The following is a 22,348-nucleotide window of genomic DNA, read 5'->3' on the forward strand; positions in this document are numbered from 1 at the left end:
AAATAAATATGTGAGGTTTTTAAACAGAGAAAGCGGTTAATAACAAAAGCTTTACAAGTCGTTGTGACTCTTTGTTTACGATCATATAACCTAAGAAACAAAAGCTATTGTCGGAGTTCAAAGTCTGTTATCTGCGAAGGCTTTAGATTAGATCTTATAATCAATAGAGCAGGCATGCAAATGTCTCAGGGGCCAAGAAAGGAATGAAGAGCCAAACATTGGTGATGATACAGAAAATGTTTATGTATTTTCAATGAACCTTCATGTACAAACATTTATAGCAGTAATATAAGTGACAAGAAATCTTTAAATTAGCCCATGTTTTTCTAACACAACTGATTTGGCAGGAACTACTTATACTTTTGGTTTAAACGGAGGGGCATTTCCACGGAAAAGAATATCAGCGATGCTGGTTGGCAGGTAGGCCGCAGGCAGCCAGAAGAACTTGGCGTCCCACCCAGCGGAGTAGCGAGTCTGAGGGTAAACGGCGGAGATGGCGTGCTCCATGCAGTACACCACCTTCATCAGGTTCCCGTCAGTCAACATGTTAAACCTTTGTTCCAACATGTCAATAGCTGAAAGAGATGCAGGGAAACACTTTCATTTACAGATCTAGTCGTTTGTAATTGGTTCCTGTCCTGATAATATGGAAGTTTCTTGGAAAAATATGTTTAATTTGGCACTTATTATATTCATTCACTACCACTTTCACTACTTGTTCTGCTTTCTTTATCCAAGTAAATATACTGTACATCACACAAATATGAGCCATTTAATTAGGATTTTGCTTATACTACAAAAAATACTTAAATTAAAGTCTTCAAATATTAGACAGTGGAGAGAAAAGTTGATTACTTATGTTAAAGTGAAGATTTAGACAGATTGACAAACCATCTCATCAATGTTGATGAATTAATCAGGGAAGTGTTGAGCTATAACAATTAAAAAAAGGTTATTATACATTTAAAGATGTAGAGTGACTCACATGCTTGCAAGTAATCAGGTCCATAGTCCTCCTTCACATCCTGAGGGAGTCGCTCCCACAGCTGCCTCAGGTTATTTTTCATCGCCACTGTATCAGTCACATTGGTTTTGAAGAAGCCTGGCTCAATGCATGCTACCTTAATGCCAAACGGTGCCATGTTTAGACTGTAACACAAAGGATGTTGGCTGCAAGTCAAAAAGACACTTGTGAAAATAACAATGTGTGTGCAGCATTAAAAGGCAACATCTCTCTTACCGCAGACTGTCGTTGAAGGACTCCACTCCGAACTTGGACACGCAGTAAGGCCCCCCAAAGGCGCTCACTCGCCCAAACACACTGGCCACGTTCACCACTCTGCCTTTGGCCTTCTTGATGAGAGGGAGGACGCTCAGTGTGACGTCTATCACCCCGCACAGGTTGACAGCCAGCATGTTCTTGTAGTCGTATATAGTCATCCAGTCAGTGGGGCCGGAGGGCAGAGCGATTCCAGCGTTGTTCACGACGGCCCAGAGGCCTGGAGAACACAACAAGATACTATTAAGACATAAAGCCAAGAGAGAAAGTACCCACAAGCTTAGCTTGGCAAAAACACTGGGGGAAACCGATAATAATAATTATAATAATAATAATTTACCTACCAATAGCTGCTAAAATATTCAGGATGCTACTAGAATAGCATTACTCTACTTATAGGCCATAGAACAATGGTAATCTATAAATTGGTACGTGACAATTTAACATGCACTGGTCATTTGGGCATGCATAAAACAAAAGGGAAACAGAAAAGGTGAGAAATATTTGTCATTACAACAACCAACCACCAAAGTATTCAGGCTATCCCCACCAGCTAACATGATCACAGGTTATTCTGAAACATTGGCACATAACCCTTTAATTGACATGATATCATGATTAGATTGTAAAATGATTAAGCTGACAAGATATTAGGTCAATTATTGAGGGGTTGATCAGTCGATTTTAACAATTTCAGAGGGTCAGTATCTGTTTTCAACTGATTTCAGTCTGCATGCTCTAGACATGATCAGCACCACCCAATTTAAAATGTGCGATTCATGACCATGGACTCACCAGACATTGTTTGGGCGGGCAATGAATGTGATTTGGGCAATAAAAGAAAAGGAATGATCATTGCTTCTCTACTGTTGCTGCTCTACTGTTGCTGCTCTAGCTAATCTAACTATATTTACCCCAAACGTTTAAGGATATTAGAAACTTGTGATGAAAGGGAATGAGCAACTCAAAGCCACTTACCCTTCGGTCCAACCAGAGTCTTGATGAGAGCTGCGGCTTTCTCCACACTCTTTGAGTCGGCAACATCCAAGTGAAGAGTCGCCAGTCTGTCGGAGGTGATCTTCTTCAGCTCTTCTTCACCCTTCTCAGTGTAACAGGCGGCAATCACGTTGAAGCCCTGCTTGTCAAGGTGTCTCGCGAGGAGATTACCAAACCCAGAGTCACAGCCAGTGATGTAGACATATTTGTCTTCTTTTTTGGTCACTCTCCTGCTACCCTTGTACCAGCGATAGATGCACCAGGGAACCACCAGTCCAAGGGCATAAAGATAATGTTTTTCTAAAAACAAGAAGGTCAGAGTTAAAAAGGAAATGATTACCATATTGACATATATGTATAATACACTTGCTACACATGAGGAGGCAAGTGTGTGCACAGCCAAACAGTTAATTATAGTGAGACGCAAAATAAAGATACATTAAACAGGGCACACAAGGAGTCATCAAAGGAGAACATTGTTATGCTCCTAATAAAACGTCTATTTCCTCTTAATGACATGGCAATGTTTCCATGTGTAAGGCTTACTGGCACTATAGGAAATAAATGTTCACATAACGACTGCAAATTCAATATTTAGATATGTTGTGATGGATAGTCCTCCTTGTGGTTTTTTAGGCCTATTTATTTTGAGCTCAGTTTGAATTCCAGTACCGTAGAATATTTGACCACAGAGTTAAACAAATAATCAATATACCTTCAAGGTCCATTTATTAGCTTTCCTGAAGTTTTTGGTTGAAACACAAAATCTACTGCAGCAAATTAGTTTGCCTTGTTGTGACTAAATGTAACACTTTGATTTGCAATCTAAATGTTTAAGCCAACATTGATGAGAGACCTCAAGGCAGCCAGATGAATTGGAAATGTAAACATCTTAAATTCTATGAAAAATGGGCAAACTCCATCAGCTGATAGCAGCTATGTCCAACAGCTACTGTAGCTACTGAATTCTCCTTAAAGTGAGATTGTGATTTAAGCTACAGCTACTTTACTTTTAAACTAACTTTTACTCTCATATCTTACAACATAGTCGGAGGTTTTCATTAGGATTATTACATAGTACTTTTCAATCCATTCCCATTATCAGCAAACACTACATTTGCAATCCTGGACTTATTGTCTTCAAGCTGATGGCATTATAACAATTCATAATAGTATCACTAGGCTGCAGAAGAAGTAAAAAAGTAGTACATGACAGTACGTATACACTATACAGTAGGGAAACCTGTCTCTCTCGTTGGGTGGTTACATTGCATTTAGGAATGCCTATTGTGAAACACATTTTTATGCGATGAGCTCCCGACTGCACCTCCTTATTTTAAATTGATGAATTACAAGCCCAATGATACTTATACGTTATCACTTTAAATTATTAAGTAAAACAACTCTTAGCATTATATATTTTTGTCAGGGCAGAATGTTATCTTAACATGGCTTATTCTCAGTTAAACAAACAACATTAAGTTCACCTTTATGGACGACAGGAAGAAAACAAATAGCTTTGCTTTGAGAAACAGTGACTTATTAAATGAAACGATTTTTCAATAATTTAAATTGTTGCAGTCATTTCTGTCGATCAAACTGATGACTGAAATCTAAACAAATACATATTAAGACAAGTAAAGCCAGTGGAAATACGTGATGTAAATAAAAAAAACTGATACTGATTAGGGGTCCAACTTTTCCTTAATTATTCAGAGGAGCATTTGATTGAAAAAAATACCATTAAAACTGTGAAAATACTAATCAAAATGCTATTTTTAGCACGACCGACAGCAAAACTCAATTATATTCGGCTACCCATCATAAAGACATAGAAAAGCAGCAACTACTTACGATTTATTTGCTGGAACATGGTATTCATGGTTGAAAATCTCACCGAAAACGCTGAATCAAAAGTTTGCCAAATTGTTACTGGAGTCATTGTTGTAACTAAAACAGCCAGATACTAACACGTTTCCCTGTGTGGAAGGAGATTCACAGAACTGGTTCTTGTTTCAGGTTTTACTAGTTGAACTTTCGTTGAGGGAAAGCCAAACAAAACCTTACGTGTAGAATATCATTTGTGAATGGATCCGTGTCTTATTGCAGAGCAGCAGGATGTGAATCTTCAGGAGAGACACTGAACTGGTGGAAATTCATTCAACATTTCTATTTTATTTCCTTTTTATTTTTATTTGAAAGCAACTTCCGGAAAGTGCAGTTGTCACAAGCTGTCCCCGCCTTCTTTTCATGTAAATTATGTTTGAAGGATGCCATCTGCTGGAAACTGCATGATAATGTCAGATAGATGGACAGAGAATATGTTTATATTTTTTTCATAATTTCAATAACAGGAATTTAAAAACGGTACAATGTTTACTTATGTGTGTTTTAATGGTTCAAGAAAGTTACATTAAAGTAGTAATTCTCATTAAAATATAAATAAATAATAATGTGTCTCTTGTGTTTTCATTTGTATTTTATTATTCTTGTAACACAATACATGTGGAAGCTGTTTTTGTGTTCAAAATCCGTATAATTGTTGCTTTATTAAATAGCCAAAATACCTTTGAGCGAGGGGCGGAAGTCCTTTTAAAACAAAAGCCCTCTCCTGGTCGCTTTTCTATTTACTGGTTTAAGAAAGAAAGACAATTCAAACGAAGGTTCACGGACCCTAATTTATCCGTCCATATTTATTAAAGTAGAAAACCTGTCATCCTGGTGTTATTTAGTTTCCTGTTTTGTTTTGAAATGTATTTTCTCTTTGCTTGTCTTGTCTTACTTCCTTGCCTGTCTTTTTGCCGCCTGTTTGATTCTCTAATTATTTTCACCTGCTAACTTTGTCTTTTTGCATTCCCTCCCCAGATTTGGCCTGTCATTGTGATTCGTCCATACCATAGGGCAGTGGTTCCCAAACGTTTTGTGCCCAAGGCACACCAAAGGACAAGTAAAAATCTCAAGGCACACCTATTGTGCAAAATAGCCCTTATAACACGTGTTATCACTCATATCATGTAAAATATCTGTAAATGTGCATAATTATTTACTAATGCCAAATAAAATGTGACAAAGACAACTATATTACTCATGAAATATTTATTAACGAAATATTTCAGAAATTAATTTGAAACGTTATCAAATTAGGCTTCGTCAAAGCAGCAACACACTCATTTAAACCAGACAGGTCACAACATTAAAAATGAGACAAAGGAAATTCAGCACAGAGAACTGTCAATGCAAGGAAGCTGCATTGTCCATGGTCCTGAACTACAAATTATAAATGTAACATTTCAGCAGAGATGGGGTCGTTACTAAAAAAAAGTAATATATTACATATTACATATTACTTTAAAAAAGTAAAACACTACTTCGTTACTCTCTACATAAAGTAACTCGTTACTTTACTCGCAGGGCCGGCCCGCCCCTCCCTGCAAGCAGATCACGCAGACTGCTAAAGTTTCAAATGTTCTCTTTAGTTCAGTTTCTATTGTCGCATAAGACTGATCCAGATCCTGAATGTTTTCCTATCTGACCGTGGCTGTTCTCTGTCTCCTGCTATCTGACCATGGCTGTCCTCTGTCTCCTGCTATCTGACCGTGGCTGTCCTCTGTCTCCTGCTATCTGACCGTGGCTGTCCTCTGTCTCCTGCTATCTGTATATTGTGCAGTATATCTCTGCTCACTCTGTAGCGTCGGCGTGTTCTCCTGTGTGTTGGCCATGTGTTGCACTGGAACCAGACACCGCAAAGACTTCAGCCGAGCACGTACGAACTGCGCATGCGTGAGTGGCAATAACTCTCCTTACCAGCAGGCGGCGGTAGTGTGTATTCGTCATTCAAAACAGGCAACAAACGGAAGACAGAGAAGAAGAACAGACTGTGATATAAACAAACAACAAATAGCGTGTGCGGTAGCTCCACCTTAGCATGTTCTTTGCAGGTGCTTGTTGAGGTTTGACGTGGTGTTTACAGCAGTGGATAACAGCTTCTGGCCTGGACACAGTTTGCACCTCACCGGCACATTCCTGTCTATTCTTCGGATGAACTCAAAATAATGGGCATACCTCCACCCCTCGAGAGTTATCGCTGACTCAGCCATGTGTATGCAGCACTGCACGTGGAGATGTGGACGCGCAAGTCGCGCAGATTACGTACATATAAACCTACAAAGTACTGATATAGTAAATTAATTTTTTTTTATTTTTGTGTAGTTGTATATTGCAATAATAAGGTATGGTTGTCACAAAATCCCACGGCACACCCGGACTTGCCTCACGGCACACCAGTGTGCCGCGGCACACCGTTTTGGAACCACTGCCATAGGGTATGTACTTGTTCAGTTTTCCTGGGTTTCTTTGTTTTGTTTGGACCTGTCTGGCCCAGTCTATGGTCTGGCCCCATTGTTGTTGTTTTTTTTGTTATAATGTGTGTTTTTCAGATATTCTTATTTAAAAATATTCTTAATTGTTATATAAATATACAAATTTCCTTTCCCTGTCAGGTCCAACATCTTGCCAAAACACTGCCAACACATTTAAATCGATAAAATGTCATTAACACTAGAACCGCCAACGGGTAAATTTTACCCGCAGCTGTTTTTTTATTGTATGTAACTTTTTTTCAATAAAATATTAACGTCTCCCAGTCCGTGACTTTTCCTGAAAGTGTGTTCTGTAACACCCTGTGTTGTTAAAAATTGTCAATATGAAGTCAGATTGAAAAAATCGCCAACAAAATGGATATTTATACCTATTTCCGCCAGCGGGTAATATTTACCTCATAGAAATGCAGCGCTCCTCGCGCTATTGATTTCGCGATCAAAATGATCAAAATACTACGGAGGGAAGATATTTTCGTTTGGAGGGGAAGCTTGCGAGTGTGTGTGTGTATACGTGTGTGTGTTTGTGTATTTTTGCGTTTGTGTGTATTGTGTTTGTTTCCCAGAGAAAACCCTCACGAGAAACACCGGCTGTTGTTATGCCTGCTGTGATGTTAAATTACTCCGTTCTCCGCTTGTAATTATGCCGTTACAAGCTTCAAAGTTGTATTTATCATCTGAATTTGCCGAAACAAGTTTAATATTCTGAAAGCCAAGACTTTGTTTAATTTAAATCAGATGAAAACAAACTGTAACGGACCCTGCCGTGTTATCTATGATTACTATACTCTTACGTTCATAATTTCAGCCGGAGGGAGGGGGGGCGGCGCTGCTGGAAGAGCAGATTGCGAGTGAGAGGTGCTTGTCTTCGTCCCTTTACAAGCTTCAAAAATCTATTTATCGTGTGATTTTGGAAGTAAAAGTTTCATATTCTGAAAGCCAAGACTTTGTTTGTTTAAAATCAAACAAAACACCCGAACCCTGAAAAAATAGTTTTTTACGTAAATCCACATTTATTCTGAAATGAGCCATTGCGACTTCCGACTGATTTCGATAGAGCGGGTCACATATAATATGAAAAACTGAGAGTCCACAGATTATATTGGGATACATGTCATCCCTGTGCGATCAAAACTCACCGTTCTGTATGGTACATTGTACCTTGGAAATCAATAGCGGGTAAACTTTACCCGTTGGCGGATATAGGTATACAGTGACCTCTGGCGGTTCTAGTGTTAACAAGGCAAATGCCCGTTTCCTTCATTGGACCTCTCAGATTTTTACTTTTACTTCTCAAAAAAGATAAATAAATTCCGGAAATTCTTACTATTTATCATCTGGAACATGAGAACGTTTGCTAATATTGCTTGATTCTTTTTAAAAAAATGATCAGTTCAAATAGTTGCCATTATACCCATTATAAAAAGAAAAAAATGTTTACCATGTGTCAACATACTACTTGGAGTGGACAGTCCATCGGTTTCCTGCTGAGAACCATGGCCTCAGATTTGGAGGTGCTGATCCTCATCCCAGCCGCTTCACACTCGGTTGCGAACCGATCCAGTGAGTGCTGAAGGTCGCAGACCGATGAAGCCATTAGAACCACATCATCTGCAAAAAGCAGTGGTGCAATCCTTATTCCACCGAACTGCAGACCCCCCCCCCCCCCCCACGACTACGCCTCAAAATCCGATCCATGTATATTACAAACAGGATTGGTGACAAAGCGCAGCCCTGGCGGAGGCCAACCCTCACCGGAAATGGGTCCGACTTACTGCCGAGGACCCGGACACAGCTCTCGCTTTGGGAGTACAGAGATTGGATGGCCCTGAGTAGAGACCCCCTCACCCCATACTCCCGCAGCACCTCCCACAGTAACTCCCTGGGAACTCGGTCATACGCCTTCTCCAAGTCTACAAAACACATGTAGACCGGATAAGCGTACTCCCAGGCCCCCTCCAGGATCCTTGCGAGAGTAAAAAGCTGATCCATCGTTCCACGACCAGGACGGAATCCGCATTGTTCCTCCTCAATCTGAGGTTCGACAATCGGCCTGACCCTCCTTTCGAGTACCTTGGAGTAAACTTTCCCGGGGAGGCTGAGTGTGATGCCTCTGTAATTGGCACATGTGGACTGTCCACTCCAACTAGGGAATGAGTCCTTACCACAAGTGAAGGAGTTCAAGTATCTCGGGGTCTTGTTCTCGAGTGAGGGAACAATGGAGCGTGAGATGGGCCCGGAGAATCGGACCAGCGGGAGCGGTACTGCAGTCGCTTTACCGCACCGTTGTGACGAAAAGGAAGCTGAGCCAGAAGGCAAAGCTCTCTGTCTACCGGGCCATTTTCGTTCCTACCCTCACCTATGGTCATGAAGGATGGGTCATGACCGAAAGAACGAGATTGCGGATACAAGCGGTCGAGATGGGTTTTCTCCGCAGGGTGGCTGGTGTCTCCCTTAGGGATAAGGTGAGAAGTTCGGTCATCAGGGAGGGACTCGGAGTTGAACTGCTCCTCCTTCGCGTCGAAAGTGTCACGGTCCAAACTGTGTTCCTGTTTGTTCCCCTGTGTGTGGAGAGGGTGTGGTTTCCCTTGCAGGCAGCAGCCTGATTGCTCTCACCTGGCCGTCCGACTCAGCTGTCCCTCATCATCTAATCAGGACACAGCTTATCTACTCCAGTCTCCCAGCAACTCACCGCCAGATTGTTTTCTACATCATGCAATCCCTCGGCCATCGTCCACCAGAGCTTCCTGCCAACCTGCCTGTTTCTTCCTGCATCATACCTGCCTGCCTTGTAATCAGTCCAGCCTCTCACTGCCTACCTCCACTCCGGACCTCCATATCACCAAACCTGCCTGAGTCTCCGAAGCAATAAACTATTTAAACATCTTCAGTCCTTGCCTGCGCCTGGGTCCTGTTTAAAACATAATCCTAACAGAACAATCTGGCCACCATGGACCCAGCAGGCCCGGACCCAATTTGTGAGGCTCCCTCCGACCAAGGCGTCCTCGTGGGCCGGCATGACCAGATGCTCAAAGAGGTTATGGATAACCTCGCATCACTAACCGCCAACGTAGCACAGATGGGACATCACCTCAACCTGGTTTCCTCAATCCAGCTCCCCCACAAGAGTTAGCACCGTTTCCAGCCCAGCCCGTTCTCCCTTCACGTGAGCCAAACATTCCCACTCCAGAGCGGTACGCAGGTGCCTTAGGGACATGTACATCTTTCTTAATGCAGTGTTCTCTTGTGTTTGAGCAGCAGCCGTCTACGTATGCTAATGACAGAGCTAAGATTTGTTATATGATAGGTTTACTTACAGGTAGCGCCCTAGCCTGGGCATCAGCTGTATGGGAGAGTCAGTCCAACCTTTGTTATTCTTATCCAGAGTTTACAGAAAAAATGAAGAAAGTTTTCCACCACCCCGTCAGCGGTAGGGACGCTACTAAACGCCTCCTCTCACTGCGACAGGGCTCCCGTAGTGTAGCCGAATACTCGAGATGGGTCTGTCTGCAGACCGCAGCAAGGAGGCGTTTCCTATAGGGGCGTTTCCTAACTTTTTTTATCCAGCTGCTTTTATAAATCCTCGCAGAAGAAGTCATTGTTCTAGTGATGGGAATTCCGGCTCTTCTTGCTGAGCCGATCATTTGGCTCACCAAGAAGAGCCGGCTCTTTCGGCTCCCAAAGGGCTCTTCAGTTTACCACATATTATACCTTTTAATTAAATCAAATGTAGCGCTGTTTTGACTAATGATTTATATGTGTACACATATATCACTTACATTATTCAAGACATCCTTTGTACTAAAGTATTCAAAAGTAAAAATTACATGTTTAATATAAATTATTTGCTGTGGCCAATTGTTTTCATTGCATTTACAGACCCGTGTAACTCTCTGATACCACCCAATTAATGCATTGACTTGCTTGTAGAACCACGCTACACAAAACAGATGGCAACACCTATAAAAACTATTTAAAAAAAGGGGCTACTGTATCAACCTATATAAAGTATATAAATATAGTTTTTCTCCCTGCAGGAGAGGGGAGCGTGCTTTGAGATCAACTGCTAGGCTGCAGCGGGGAGAAGAGGGGGACAAAGAGAGATCTCCGTCCTCCGTGTTTTATTCTTATAGAAGTAAGAAGAGAAGTAATGGGTCAGAAACCCTCCTTTTTACGCAGCGGTCCAGACATAGACATCATCGCTACGGCGACATATATTCAGTTGCCAGTTACTTTTGGCATTAGGGCAGGGATATCTTTCAAGGTTTGACATAATGAATTGTGCTACTTTTAAAGCAAGCAACGATGTTTTCAAATCTGTAATCAAAAATCTCCTCAAAAACACTATAGAAGCAGTTCCTGCCGTTGTTACGTTAGTTCAAACAGTAACAACGGACTACTTTTCTTAGCGGATGCATGTCAATTTAAATCAATACAAAAAACTATTTTTTAAATCAATAAAATCTTTTTCTAAATCCATAAAAGCATTTCCATTATTATTGGGAGTCATGTCGTTACTTTGTTGAGAATGTGGCCATGTGTAATAAGCGGGATAATGTCCACATTGCATACTGTGCCTTCATGCCGATCTAGATCCCTCCGCAAAAACAAAACAAAAAACGTCTCGTTCGCGAGCCGGCTCCCGTCGTTCACTATAGGAAACGCCCCTATAGGAAACGCCCCTATAGGAAACGCCTCCTTGCTGCGGTCTGCAGACAGACCCTATTGGAATACTCAGTGGAATTTAGGACCTTAGCTGCAGAGGCAGGGTGGAATGACACAGCGCTTCAAGGGGTTTTTCAAACCGGGCTAACTGATTCTGTTAAAGATGAGTTAGCAGTGAGGGACGAATCAGCTAACTTGGATGAGTTGGTCTCCCTAGCCATAAGACTGGATAACCGCCTTAGGGAGCGCCATAGGGAAAGAGCCAGCCGATTTCCTGGGTCACTCCCCTCTTGCCCTGTCTCGTCTCCTCTCGCAAGATTCAGGTCGGAGACTTTCCCAAGTCCTGGTGCTCCATCTGAAGTCTTTTCTCCTCTCCTGTCTTCAGAGGAACCGATGCAACTAGGCAGAGCCCGACTCACTCCCCAAGAACGTCTCCGGAGAATAAGAGAAGGACTTTGTGTCTACTGTGCTCACTCCGGTCATCTCGTGGACACATGCCCCCAGCGCCCAAAAGAGGGTGCTCGCCAGTAAAGGTGGGGATACTGGTGAGCAAAGCTGTTTCTTCCTCAACCCCCCAGACCCGCAAGCCACTTGAAGCCACACTGCTGTTAAATCAACAGTCTCTCTCTCTGCCTGCCCTAGTGGACTCTGGGGCTGATGAGAGTTTTTTGGATGCCCAACTGGTTGCCTCAGCCGGCATCTCCACTCAACCTCTGACAGCTCCTCTCAATGCTCGAGGTCTGAATGGGAAGCTCCTGGCACGCGGTATTTCCCCAGTTCAGCAGGAGCCACTCAACTTGTCCGCTGTCCCTCCGGTTTATCATAGCCTGAGAGAGGTTTTCAGCAAACAGCGAGCTCTTTCTCTGCCCCCTCATCGCCCTTACGACTGCACAATAGATCTTCTTCCTGGGGCATCTCTCCCATCCAGTCGCCTGTTTAACTTGTCCCGAACTGAGCGTGAGGCCATGGAGACTTACATCAAAGACTCACTGGCTGCTGGCATCATAAGACCCTCTTCTTCCCCCGTCGGAGCAGGCTTCTTCTTTGTATCCAAGAAGGACCACTCCCTACGCCCCTGCATTGACTACCGAGGCCTTAACAACATCACCATCAAGAACAAGTATCCACTGCCCCTCATCAATTCAGCCTTCGAACCCCTACAGAAGGCCACCATTTTCTCGAAAGTCAACCTCAGGAATGCTTACCACCTGGTCCGCATACGTCAAGGAGACGAGTGGAAGACGGCGTTCAACACCCCACTAGGCCATTTCGAGTATCTAGTGATGCCCTTTGGACTCACCAATGCACCAGCTGTCTTCCAGGCTCTTGTGATTGATGTCCTCCGTGACTTCCTGAACCGTTCAGTATTTGTGTATCTTGATGATATCCTGATATTCTTACAGACCATGGAGGAACACACCGAACATGTGCAGCAGGTTCTACAAAGGCTCCTCGAGAACAAGCTGTTTGTCAAAGTAGAGAAATGCAAATTTCACGTGGATTCAGTGGATTTCCTAGGCTACATCATTGAGCAAGGTCAGCTGAGAACAGACCCAGAGAAGGTACAAGCAGTGGCACAATGGCCCAAACCTTCCACCAGGAAGTAGCTCCAACGTTTTTTGGGCTTTGCAAATTTCTATCGCCGGTTCATCAGAGACTACAGTCGTGTTGCCGGTCCTCTCAACCAACTCACCTCCCCAGCAATCCCTTTCTCGTGGACTACTCAGGCTGAGGCTGCCTTCTCTGAGCTGAAGAGACGTTTCACCTCGGCCCCTATTCTTACGAACCCTGACCCATCTCTTCAGTTTATTGTTGAGGTTGATGCATCCAACACCGGTGTGGGGGCTGTTCTATCACAACGCTCAGTCTCCAACCAAAAGCTTCACCCTTGTGCTTTTTTTTCCCGACGACTGACAACCCCTGAGCGCAACTATGATGTTGGCAACAGGGAGCTGCTTGCTGTTAAGCTTGCGCTGGAAGAATGGAGGCACTGGCTGGAAGGCTCTGAACATCCATTCATTGTGTGGACAGACCACAGGAACCTGGTCTACATACAAACTGCCAAACGACTAAACTCCCGTCAGGCACGCTGGGCATTGCTTTTTGGGAGGTTCAACTTCACCCTTACCTACCGACCTGGTACTAAAAACCTTAAACCTGACGCATTGTCCCGGCAGTTTGCAGTGGATCAGGATCCCATAGCTCCTGACACCATAATCCCCGCTACCAGAGTGGTGGGCGCTGTAACATGGGAGATTGAGAACTCAGTGAGGAAGGCACAGAGAGACCATCCAGATCCAGGAGATGGTCCAGATAACCGTTTGTTTGTACCTGACTCTGTCCGCTCACAAGTTCTCCTATGGAACCATGCTTCCCGCTTTGCCTGCCACCCGGGTGTAAGTCGGACCCTATCCTTCCTGAGACGACACTTCTGGTGGCCTTCTATGGAAGCGGACTCTCGAGCCTTTGTGCTGGCCTGCACTGTTTGCGTCCGTAGCAAGTGTTCACACCAGGCTACCATCGGTCTACTACAGCCTCTCCCAGTCCCTAGTCGTCCCTGGAGTCACATCGGCCTAGATTTTGTTACCGGTTTCACAGGGTAACTCGACCATTCTCACTATTGTTGATCGCTTTTCCAAAGCGGTTCATTTTGTGCCTCTTCCTAAACTCCCCACAGCCTCTGGAACTGCTGACCTCTTAGTCAAACATGTGGTCCGGCTTCATGGCATTCCAACAGACATTGTTTCCGACCGAGGCCCACAGTTCATATCTCAGGTATGGAAAGCATTCTGTCGAGCACTTGGAGCATCTGTCAGTCTCTCCTCAGGCTATCATCCTCAGACTAACGGGCAGGCCGAAAGAGCCAATCAGGACCTTGGAGCTGCACTTCGCTGTGTCACCTTCCGGAATCCCACCTCCTGGAGCTTACATCTGCCCTGGATTGAATACGCTCATAACTCACTGTCTAGTGCTGCCACCGGTATGTCCCCATTTGAATGTTCTCTTGGATATCAACCCCCTTTGTTCCCAGCCCAAGAGGACGAGATCGCAGTTCCGTCTGTCCAAGCCCATCTCCGTCGTTGTCGGAGGATTTGGAAGGATGCCCGCTCTGCCCTTCTCCGCTCCGATGAACGCAATCGGCATATTGCAAACCGCCACCGGACCGCAGCTCCCCAGTTCCAACCAGGTCAGAAAGTTTGGCTTTCATCAAAAAATATTTCTGTACAAGCTGAGTCTAAGAAGTTGAAACCACGCTTCATTGGCCCCTATGTGATCGAGCGCATAATCAATCCATCTGCTGTTAGACTCAAGCTGCCTCCCTCCATGAGAATTCACCCAACCTTTCATGTGTCCCAGTTGAAACCAGTGTTGTCCAGCCCTTTGTTGAATGAGAGTACATTATTTGCATTTCTAGTGAACTATTTTGAAGCTGTTTGCCCCCTTTTTTCTGATTTAACTGACTTGTGCTTCTTGCACATTTTTATTTTCTATCTCCCTCTTCCATCTTACTATATTTTACTGTTTTTCTAAAGTAAATGTTCTCTAGCAGAGAAGGGAGGGATTGGGACTTACCGGGTACAATTATTCTACATATGATATGAATACATGTTCAAATGTATGACACTCTTATCTCCCTCAATCAATTCAAAATCAATGAATACATACATCCAATGATTAGGCGCTGTACCTAAAGTTGAATTAAGTTGATGAAATACATTGACTCAAGCTCCTGTTGGTACCTTTATTGCTGCAATGTATATTTTAACACCTATATTGCTCAATGCATGCCAAACAAGCTGCCAAACACAATTGTGCATTGAATCAGCAAATGCAAAGAAAGGCAGTCTCCTCCACCATGTTGTAGAAAACAAGACACATGTTTACTTTTGTTGTCTTTAAGGAACGATCTGAGAATGGTCCTAAAAGTGCTATTCTTTTAATGTTTTTTCACTTCGGCATTCAACAGTAACATTGCTGTATTTTGAAACAGCAACATTTGGGTTTGGTCTATTAAGGCTCTTTGTCAAAAAACGAATTGTCTGATTCAGAATCAATGGCATGATATGCGCCCTCTTTGTCAGGTGCGACACAAAGTTTTGTCCGGTATCTCCAGCTATACAAACAGCATTTGTGCATTCAGAGACAAACCAGACAAACTGGAATCAGCCGTTAAAGGTTGCAGCAGTTTTGCTGTTTGTCTAAGCCAGTGGTTCTCAAAGTGGGGGGCGCGACAGGGGGGGCGCGATAGACCAGGAGGAAAAATGGTCAATACAAAAAAATAATTCAGCAAAATAATTATTTCTTTTTTAAAAATCATAATTTGAAAAATTATTTATTCGAAAATAATATGATACAGTACAGTACTATTACGTCTGGGTCTCTGTGTTTCATTAAAGCTCGGCTCTGTGTGTGTGTGGAACGAGCCATTTTGTGTGCGTGCGCGAGAGAGAGAGTGCACCGGTACCGGAGATCGTTGTTGTTAGCTTCTGGTACTAGCGAGCTACGCTAACGGATATAAGGAGTTTTTTCAACAACAAAGTGGAGGAGAGTCCTCTCCTGTCAGACTGAGAGGCAAGGGCGCCGGAAGCGGGGGGGGGCCATTGGCCCCCCACTTTACAGCCCTGCCCCACATTTTCGCAGCAGCGGATGCCGCAGAACACTGTATAAATCCCGTTTCAATAAATCCCCTCTACTCTAAAGTCGCATCTAAAACGCGATCTGATCTAGCTGTGTATATTTTTGTTATTTTTGATTGTTATATTCAATCTCATTAGCTACAGGCATTTTTGAAGCGTGTAAAGGGAAGATGACAGCTCTCACTCGTCACTCTGCTCCCCCTCCATCAGCTAAAATTATGAATGTAAGGCATAGCAATCAGATAACACGGCAGGGTCCGTTACAGTTTGTTTTCATCTGATTTCAAATAAACAAAGTCTTGGCTTTCAGAATATTAAACTTGTTTCGGCAAATTCAGATGATAAATACAACTTTGAAGCTTGTAACGGCATAATTACAAGCGGAGAACGGAGTAACTTTACGTCACTGCAGGCATAACAACAGCCGGTGTTTCTCGTGAGTGTTTTCCCCGGGAAACAAACACAACACACACACACACACACACACACACACACACACACACACACACACACACACACACACACACACACACACACACACACACACACACACACACACACACACACACACACACACACACACACACACACACTCCCCCCAGACCGAGATGGGTCTGTCTGCAGACCGCAGCAAGGAGGCGTTTCCTATAGGGGCGTTTCCTATAGGGGCGTTTCCTAACTTTTTTTATCCAGCTGCTTTTATAAATCCTCGCAGAAGAAGTCATTGTTCTAGTGATGGGAATTCCGGCTCTTCTTGCTGAGCCGGATCATTTGGCTCACCAAGAAGAGCCGGCTCTTTCGGCTCCCAAAGGGCTCTTCAGTTTACCACATATTATACGTTTTAATTAAATCAAATGTAGCGCTGTTTTGACTAATGATTTATATGTGTACACATATATCACTTAAATTATTCAAGACATCCTTTGTACTAAAGTATTCAAAAGTAAAAATTACATGTTTAATATAAATTATTTGCTGTGGCCAATTGTTTTCATTGCATTTACAGACCCGTGTAACTCTCTGATACCACCCAATTAATGCATTGACTTGCTTGTAGAACCACGCTACACAAAACAGAGGGCAACACCTATAAAAACTATTTAAAAAAAGGGGCTACTGTATCAACCTATATAAAGTATATAAATATAGTTTTTCTCCCTGCAGGAGAGGGGAGCGTGCTTTGAGATCAACTGCTAGGCTGCAGCGGGGAGAAGAGGGGGACAAAAAGTAGGAAGAGAAGTAATGGGTCAGAAACCCTCCTTTTTACGCAGCGGTCCAGACATAGGGCATTAGGGCAGGGATATCTTTCAAGGTTTGACATAATGAATTGTGCTACTTTTAAAGCAAGCAACGATGTTTTCAAATCTGTAATCAAAAAGCTCCTCAAAAACACTATAGAAGCAGTTCCTGCCGTTGTTACGTTAGTTCAAACAGTAACAACGGACTACTTTTCTTAGCGGATGCATGTCAATTTAAATCAATACAAAAAACTATTTTTTAAATCAATAAAATCTTTTTCTAAATCCATAAAAGCATTTCAATTATTATTGGGAGTCATGTCGTTACTTTGTTGAGAATGTGGCCATGTGTAATAAGCGGGATAATGTCCACATTGCACATTGCATAATGTGCCTTCATGCCGATCTAGATCCCTCCGCAAAAACAAAACAAAAAACGTCTCGTTCGCGGGCGAGAGCCGGCTCCCGTCGTTCACTATAGGAAACGCCCCTATAGGAAACGCCTCCTTGCTGCGGTCTGCAGACAGACTCTATTGGGCGAGAGTCACGTCACCATGCTTGCTGTGATTACGAGTGTGTAATAAACATGTCATCTCAGAGCAATGCATGTGTTCAAGCATATTATCAATCTGATACAGAAACTGACCCTGAAACAGTGGAGGTTTTGGTGGAGGTGCAAAAATCTCGGTTGCAGCAGGACGTTTCTGAATGGTTAGCTGACAAGCTGTTGTCCCTATTTATTTTACTCTGTTACGATGCTTGCTCCTTATTCCGTTCATATTTTGGCTAATTAGCAAGAATGCAATGTGTACAGTTTGTAACGCAAAAACAGCGATATATATATATATATATATATATATTTATAAAGGGAGACATTCATATTTTCAGCATATATACAATGGCCTCATTGCGTTTATTAATATAGTTTACAGTCCTTTTCTTCCAACATCGTGCAACAACCGTTGGAAAGTTGAATAACTTAGGGTGATAAAAAGTATAACTCCAACAACACCTCAGTTGTCAGCAATGTGTGTAGTTTCATGTGTTTTTAAAAGCTCAGTTATTGACTTCTTTGTGCAAATTGCGCCACGATGCCTTCCGAACCGGAGAATGTGTGCTGCATGGAGATACCACAGGTAACATTTTTGATAGCTTTACTAAGTTGTCTGTTTAGAGAATACATTTTTCACATGTCATTCAATATATGTTTATCACACTAGGTGTCAAGACGGATGCAGGAACTTGAGGACTATGTAACCTGTATGGTGGACCTACTGGATTGGAGCCTGTGTGCCTAAATATGTTCTCCCTGCAGAATGCGTTGAATATTTACAGAGCTGAACATGGTGGACTACAGTTGAGGCAAATAGAGCAGTGAGTGGTTTGTTTGTTTTGACTGAAATTGTAAAACGAATGCTAATATTGTTCATGGAAATAAATACTGGTGTATATGGCTTTATGCAATCTTTCATTCTGTCATTGTACATGTACTATTATATTATATACTACACAGCAATGGCATAACACACCCATGTGTACGACAAAAAAGTCCACACACAACCTTATGCTTTTGAAATCAGAATATTCTTTACCCATCCAAACATGAATAATCACGACACATTTTGATATCAACTCGGAACTTTATTGTCAAAATCAACGGTTAAAAAAACCCATAAAAAAAAACTAAATGTAGCCTACTTGTATTTTGTATAAATGACACTAAATATTTTTACAGAAGCTTTGTGAGCTGGTGCTGGGGCTTCCTTGGACGCAGGATCAGAGTGGTGTTTCCGGCCTGTGTTGTCCTCAGGATACGCAGGGAGTTTCCTGATCCGTGAAATGTCGATGTTGGGTTCAGACAGCAGCCAAATTGAACCGTGTAGCATACCCGGCGATGACCTCCTCCCTGTCAGGTCGCTCATAATGGTGCAGGGTCCACAAAGACTTGGTCGAAGATGAGGTCCATCAAGTTGGCCACGTAGCCTGTGCAATGGTAAAAAAAAGCACAACAAAAAATGTGGTTTAGATTAGTATATGCATGTAAAAAAACTGAAAGTTCTTTCTAATTTTTTTATTTTATATTTGTAAATAGTTGTATAATACATATTTTAAACACTTACGGAATGTGGGGTCAGTCTTTACTGGTTTTGCTCTGCATTCTCCCTTCCTGGCCTTTGGGAACTGCAGTTTATACAGAGGGTTTCCAGTGGATGTAGTGGTTGTGCACGCTCAGCGTTTTCATTGTAGTGCAGGGCTGCCAGGTACAGTCTTTCATTTCCGTCATGAGAATTTTTTTTTTAAATAATAGCAAAGGATGTACAAATTGTCACTAATTAGTAAGTATGTGAGGTGCTGGCCTGTAAAGAAGAACACATAGTTAGAACAAAATCATCTCAACTTAGTATTCAGGATGAGAAAATACTATTTGGATAAATATAGTCTGAAATCCCAAAAGATGGGGCTAAAACTCTCTATTTAGCAAAGCTCTTTGCTTAGCCTTTTCCAATCCGAGTTAGTTTTGAACCGTAACGTGCATGCTGTGTTTCTGACTCAATACAGATGATGTGTTGGAGAGGGGCTGAGCTCAGTAGACTGACTGTAATGCGTGCTAGCCACTAATTAGCCTGTTGCTAGAGGTAAGGCCTTGTCAACAACAACAGACCAACGGGGCTTTAGCTCAGTTTTACTCGTGGTGTGTGTCCCCCCTCGCATACATACACACAGTGTTGTATCCTAACACACCCCCATTTATATTCATGTGCGCAAACAAGTAAACACACAAAAGCTTTTACATATAATGCTGCAAAAAACGGCATGTCTCATTAGCGTAGCTTAGCTTACAGATCGATGATATCTGATCGTTCTTACAGACTACAATCACAAAATCTTTTACATATAACGCTGGAAAAAACGGCATGTCTCATTTGCGTAGCGTAGCTTAGCTTACAGATCGATGATATCTGATCGTTCTTACAGACTACAATCACAAAAGCTTTTACATATAACACTGGAAAAAACGGCACTTACCTACAGAAGATTACATTTGTTATTATAACTTACTCAATATGATTTTAGAGGATACAAAATACTAATAAATAGGAGAATAAATACTTGTGTTATCGGCTAGGGCGTGGCTTTACAGCCTTCACACAGATCGCCATTACGGCAGTATGTCTGAACATGTTAGCAAATGCCTGATAATTAAAATAAAAGACAAAGCAAAGACTGCGGAGCGTACAACATAAAATAAAATGTTACAAAAACATATAAACACCTAACAGATTACTATTTGGGTTTGAGGTGATATTGATACGGCGAAGCTACATGCTACATATACAAGCTAGAGATAGCTTTATCAGGAAAAACACCGCTAAATAAAAACTTACAGCTTCAAAATTGGATGTGTCCTCACTGGCCTGGTCCCGGATGGTTGGTATTGATCCCGGGTTTAGCATTAGTTTGGAGGCATATCCGTGTTGGACTTGAGAGAAGTTCATAAACATGTCGGTGGTAAAATGTTTGGAACACACAAACAGAAATCTGCCGGGGTCTTCTGGCACATGTCCCTTGAAAATGAAGTCTAGCCACAGATTATTTTCTTTTTCCACTGATGGCATTGCATGCAATCCCCTATCCCGAGTCTTGCAGCCAACAACAGCACAACGTTTAACTGGCTTAGACATCCTGGCAAGAGCAGGCAAAAACACAGATGTGACTGGGGTTGATTATTTAGCCTGCCGATAGCCTATATGCGAATGAGAGGTTTGGCAATGCACGTGGCCGTGGCTCATTCCCATGATAGGTGGAGAGTTGACCAATAAGCGGAGCACCTCTTTGTGACGTGGAAAAGTGTTGAAATCTGGATCCGTTTTTTTCAGATCCGTTGCAGCCTCTTTTTTAGAGATTTGGCAAAGGAGGAAAATAGAGAGGGTTGTATTTTCTGACACTTGGTGAGTTCCCTGGAACACCGGGGACACATATTCATGTATAAAGGACGTACAAAGGTGCATTTTGCATGATAGGTCCCCTTTAACTTTAGTCTAAATTATATCAGTGGGTCTCAAACGTTTTGATGTAAACAATTATTTCTGAGGCACACGTTTATATGATCATTATAGTTATAACAAAATAAGAGAATAAATGAAAAACAGGTATACTATATGACATTAAAACAAGAATAACGTTTAAAAGGGTGGTTTGTAAAATATCCATAAAGAAAAAGTAAATCTGTTTACAGTTCTGTTTCATATGGGTGTTGAGAGATGTATCCATAGATCTCTTAATGTTGCTATCAAAGTGCACCAGATTGATGCTTTTAACTTCAATATTTAGAAATAAATCTTCCCGGGGGAGCTTGCCCTCGGACCCCCCTATGTTAGGTCCACACACCACCTATAAAAATAGCACTTGACACCTGCTTACACCTATATGCCGTGAGCTGATTATCAAGCCTTCATTGTAACTGTCACACTGTGTATGTGCGTGTGGGGAGTGTTGCAGTAGAAAATTCCACTGTAGCGCCCGGTACATTAATGGGAAACCCTAAATGTTTGAGCACCCTCTATGAAACGTCAAGCTACCCCACAGCACCCCCAAAAGAAATCTCTGGCGCCGCCACTGAGCCTGACTATTTGTGTTGGGGGGGCCCGACTTTCTTTTTTCTCCAAAGGGAGGGCCTGACAGAAAAAGTTTGAGAACCACTGTTCTAACATGACGCGCTGGAGAGGGGGCGGGGCTTATATCCATGTAAATACTGTGGTAGAAACTACAACAAAATTAACATATTTGACCGTGATTTAATTGTAATACACGTTTCAAAATGAAGCTGAAATAAAAAAAATACTGATAACGGTTAGTAAAAACCAAGAACTAATGCTTTGACAATTGTACAGACAAGACGGCAGGCAAAAAACCCATAGACTGTATATGAAAAACCTTTTAAAATGCGTGTTTTCTGAATGGAGAACGAATCGATCAGGCTAAACTAACCTGTAGCTGCTCCGTCCAAACTCACAACAACGTCCTAAAGACAGAAATAAAGCAGCGACTGTATTCGCCATGACACAAACAGTCTGTGTGTTGTTCATATTTAACTTTTGTCCAGTTTCTGAACAGATATGAGGAGCTGTGAGCTCGTTGTCCTAACAGCTAACGGCT

The 22,348-nt window shown here is 42.5% G+C and overlaps 1 protein-coding gene across 1 annotated transcript; it reads right to left on the reverse strand.

Annotated features, from left to right (window-relative positions):
- Positions 1–222: 222 nt before the first annotated feature.
- On the reverse strand, positions 223–4,475 carry dhrs9 (dehydrogenase/reductase (SDR family) member 9). Its single transcript, XM_034110248.1, has 5 exons — positions 4,130–4,475; positions 2,258–2,575; positions 1,241–1,499; positions 986–1,149; positions 223–575 (listed from the first exon to the last, which is right to left on the reverse strand). The coding sequence occupies exons 1-5, from the start codon at positions 4,215–4,217 to the stop codon at positions 355–357; spliced, it is 1,050 nt and encodes a 349-aa protein (XP_033966139.1). The 5' UTR covers positions 4,218–4,475; the 3' UTR covers positions 223–354.
- Positions 4,476–22,348: the final 17,873 nt, after the last annotated feature.

Source organism: Pseudochaenichthys georgianus, chromosome 21 (assembly GCF_902827115.2).
Source record: "Pseudochaenichthys georgianus chromosome 21, fPseGeo1.2, whole genome shotgun sequence".
In the NCBI taxonomy this organism is placed as follows: Eukaryota; Metazoa; Chordata; class Actinopteri; order Perciformes; family Channichthyidae; genus Pseudochaenichthys; species Pseudochaenichthys georgianus.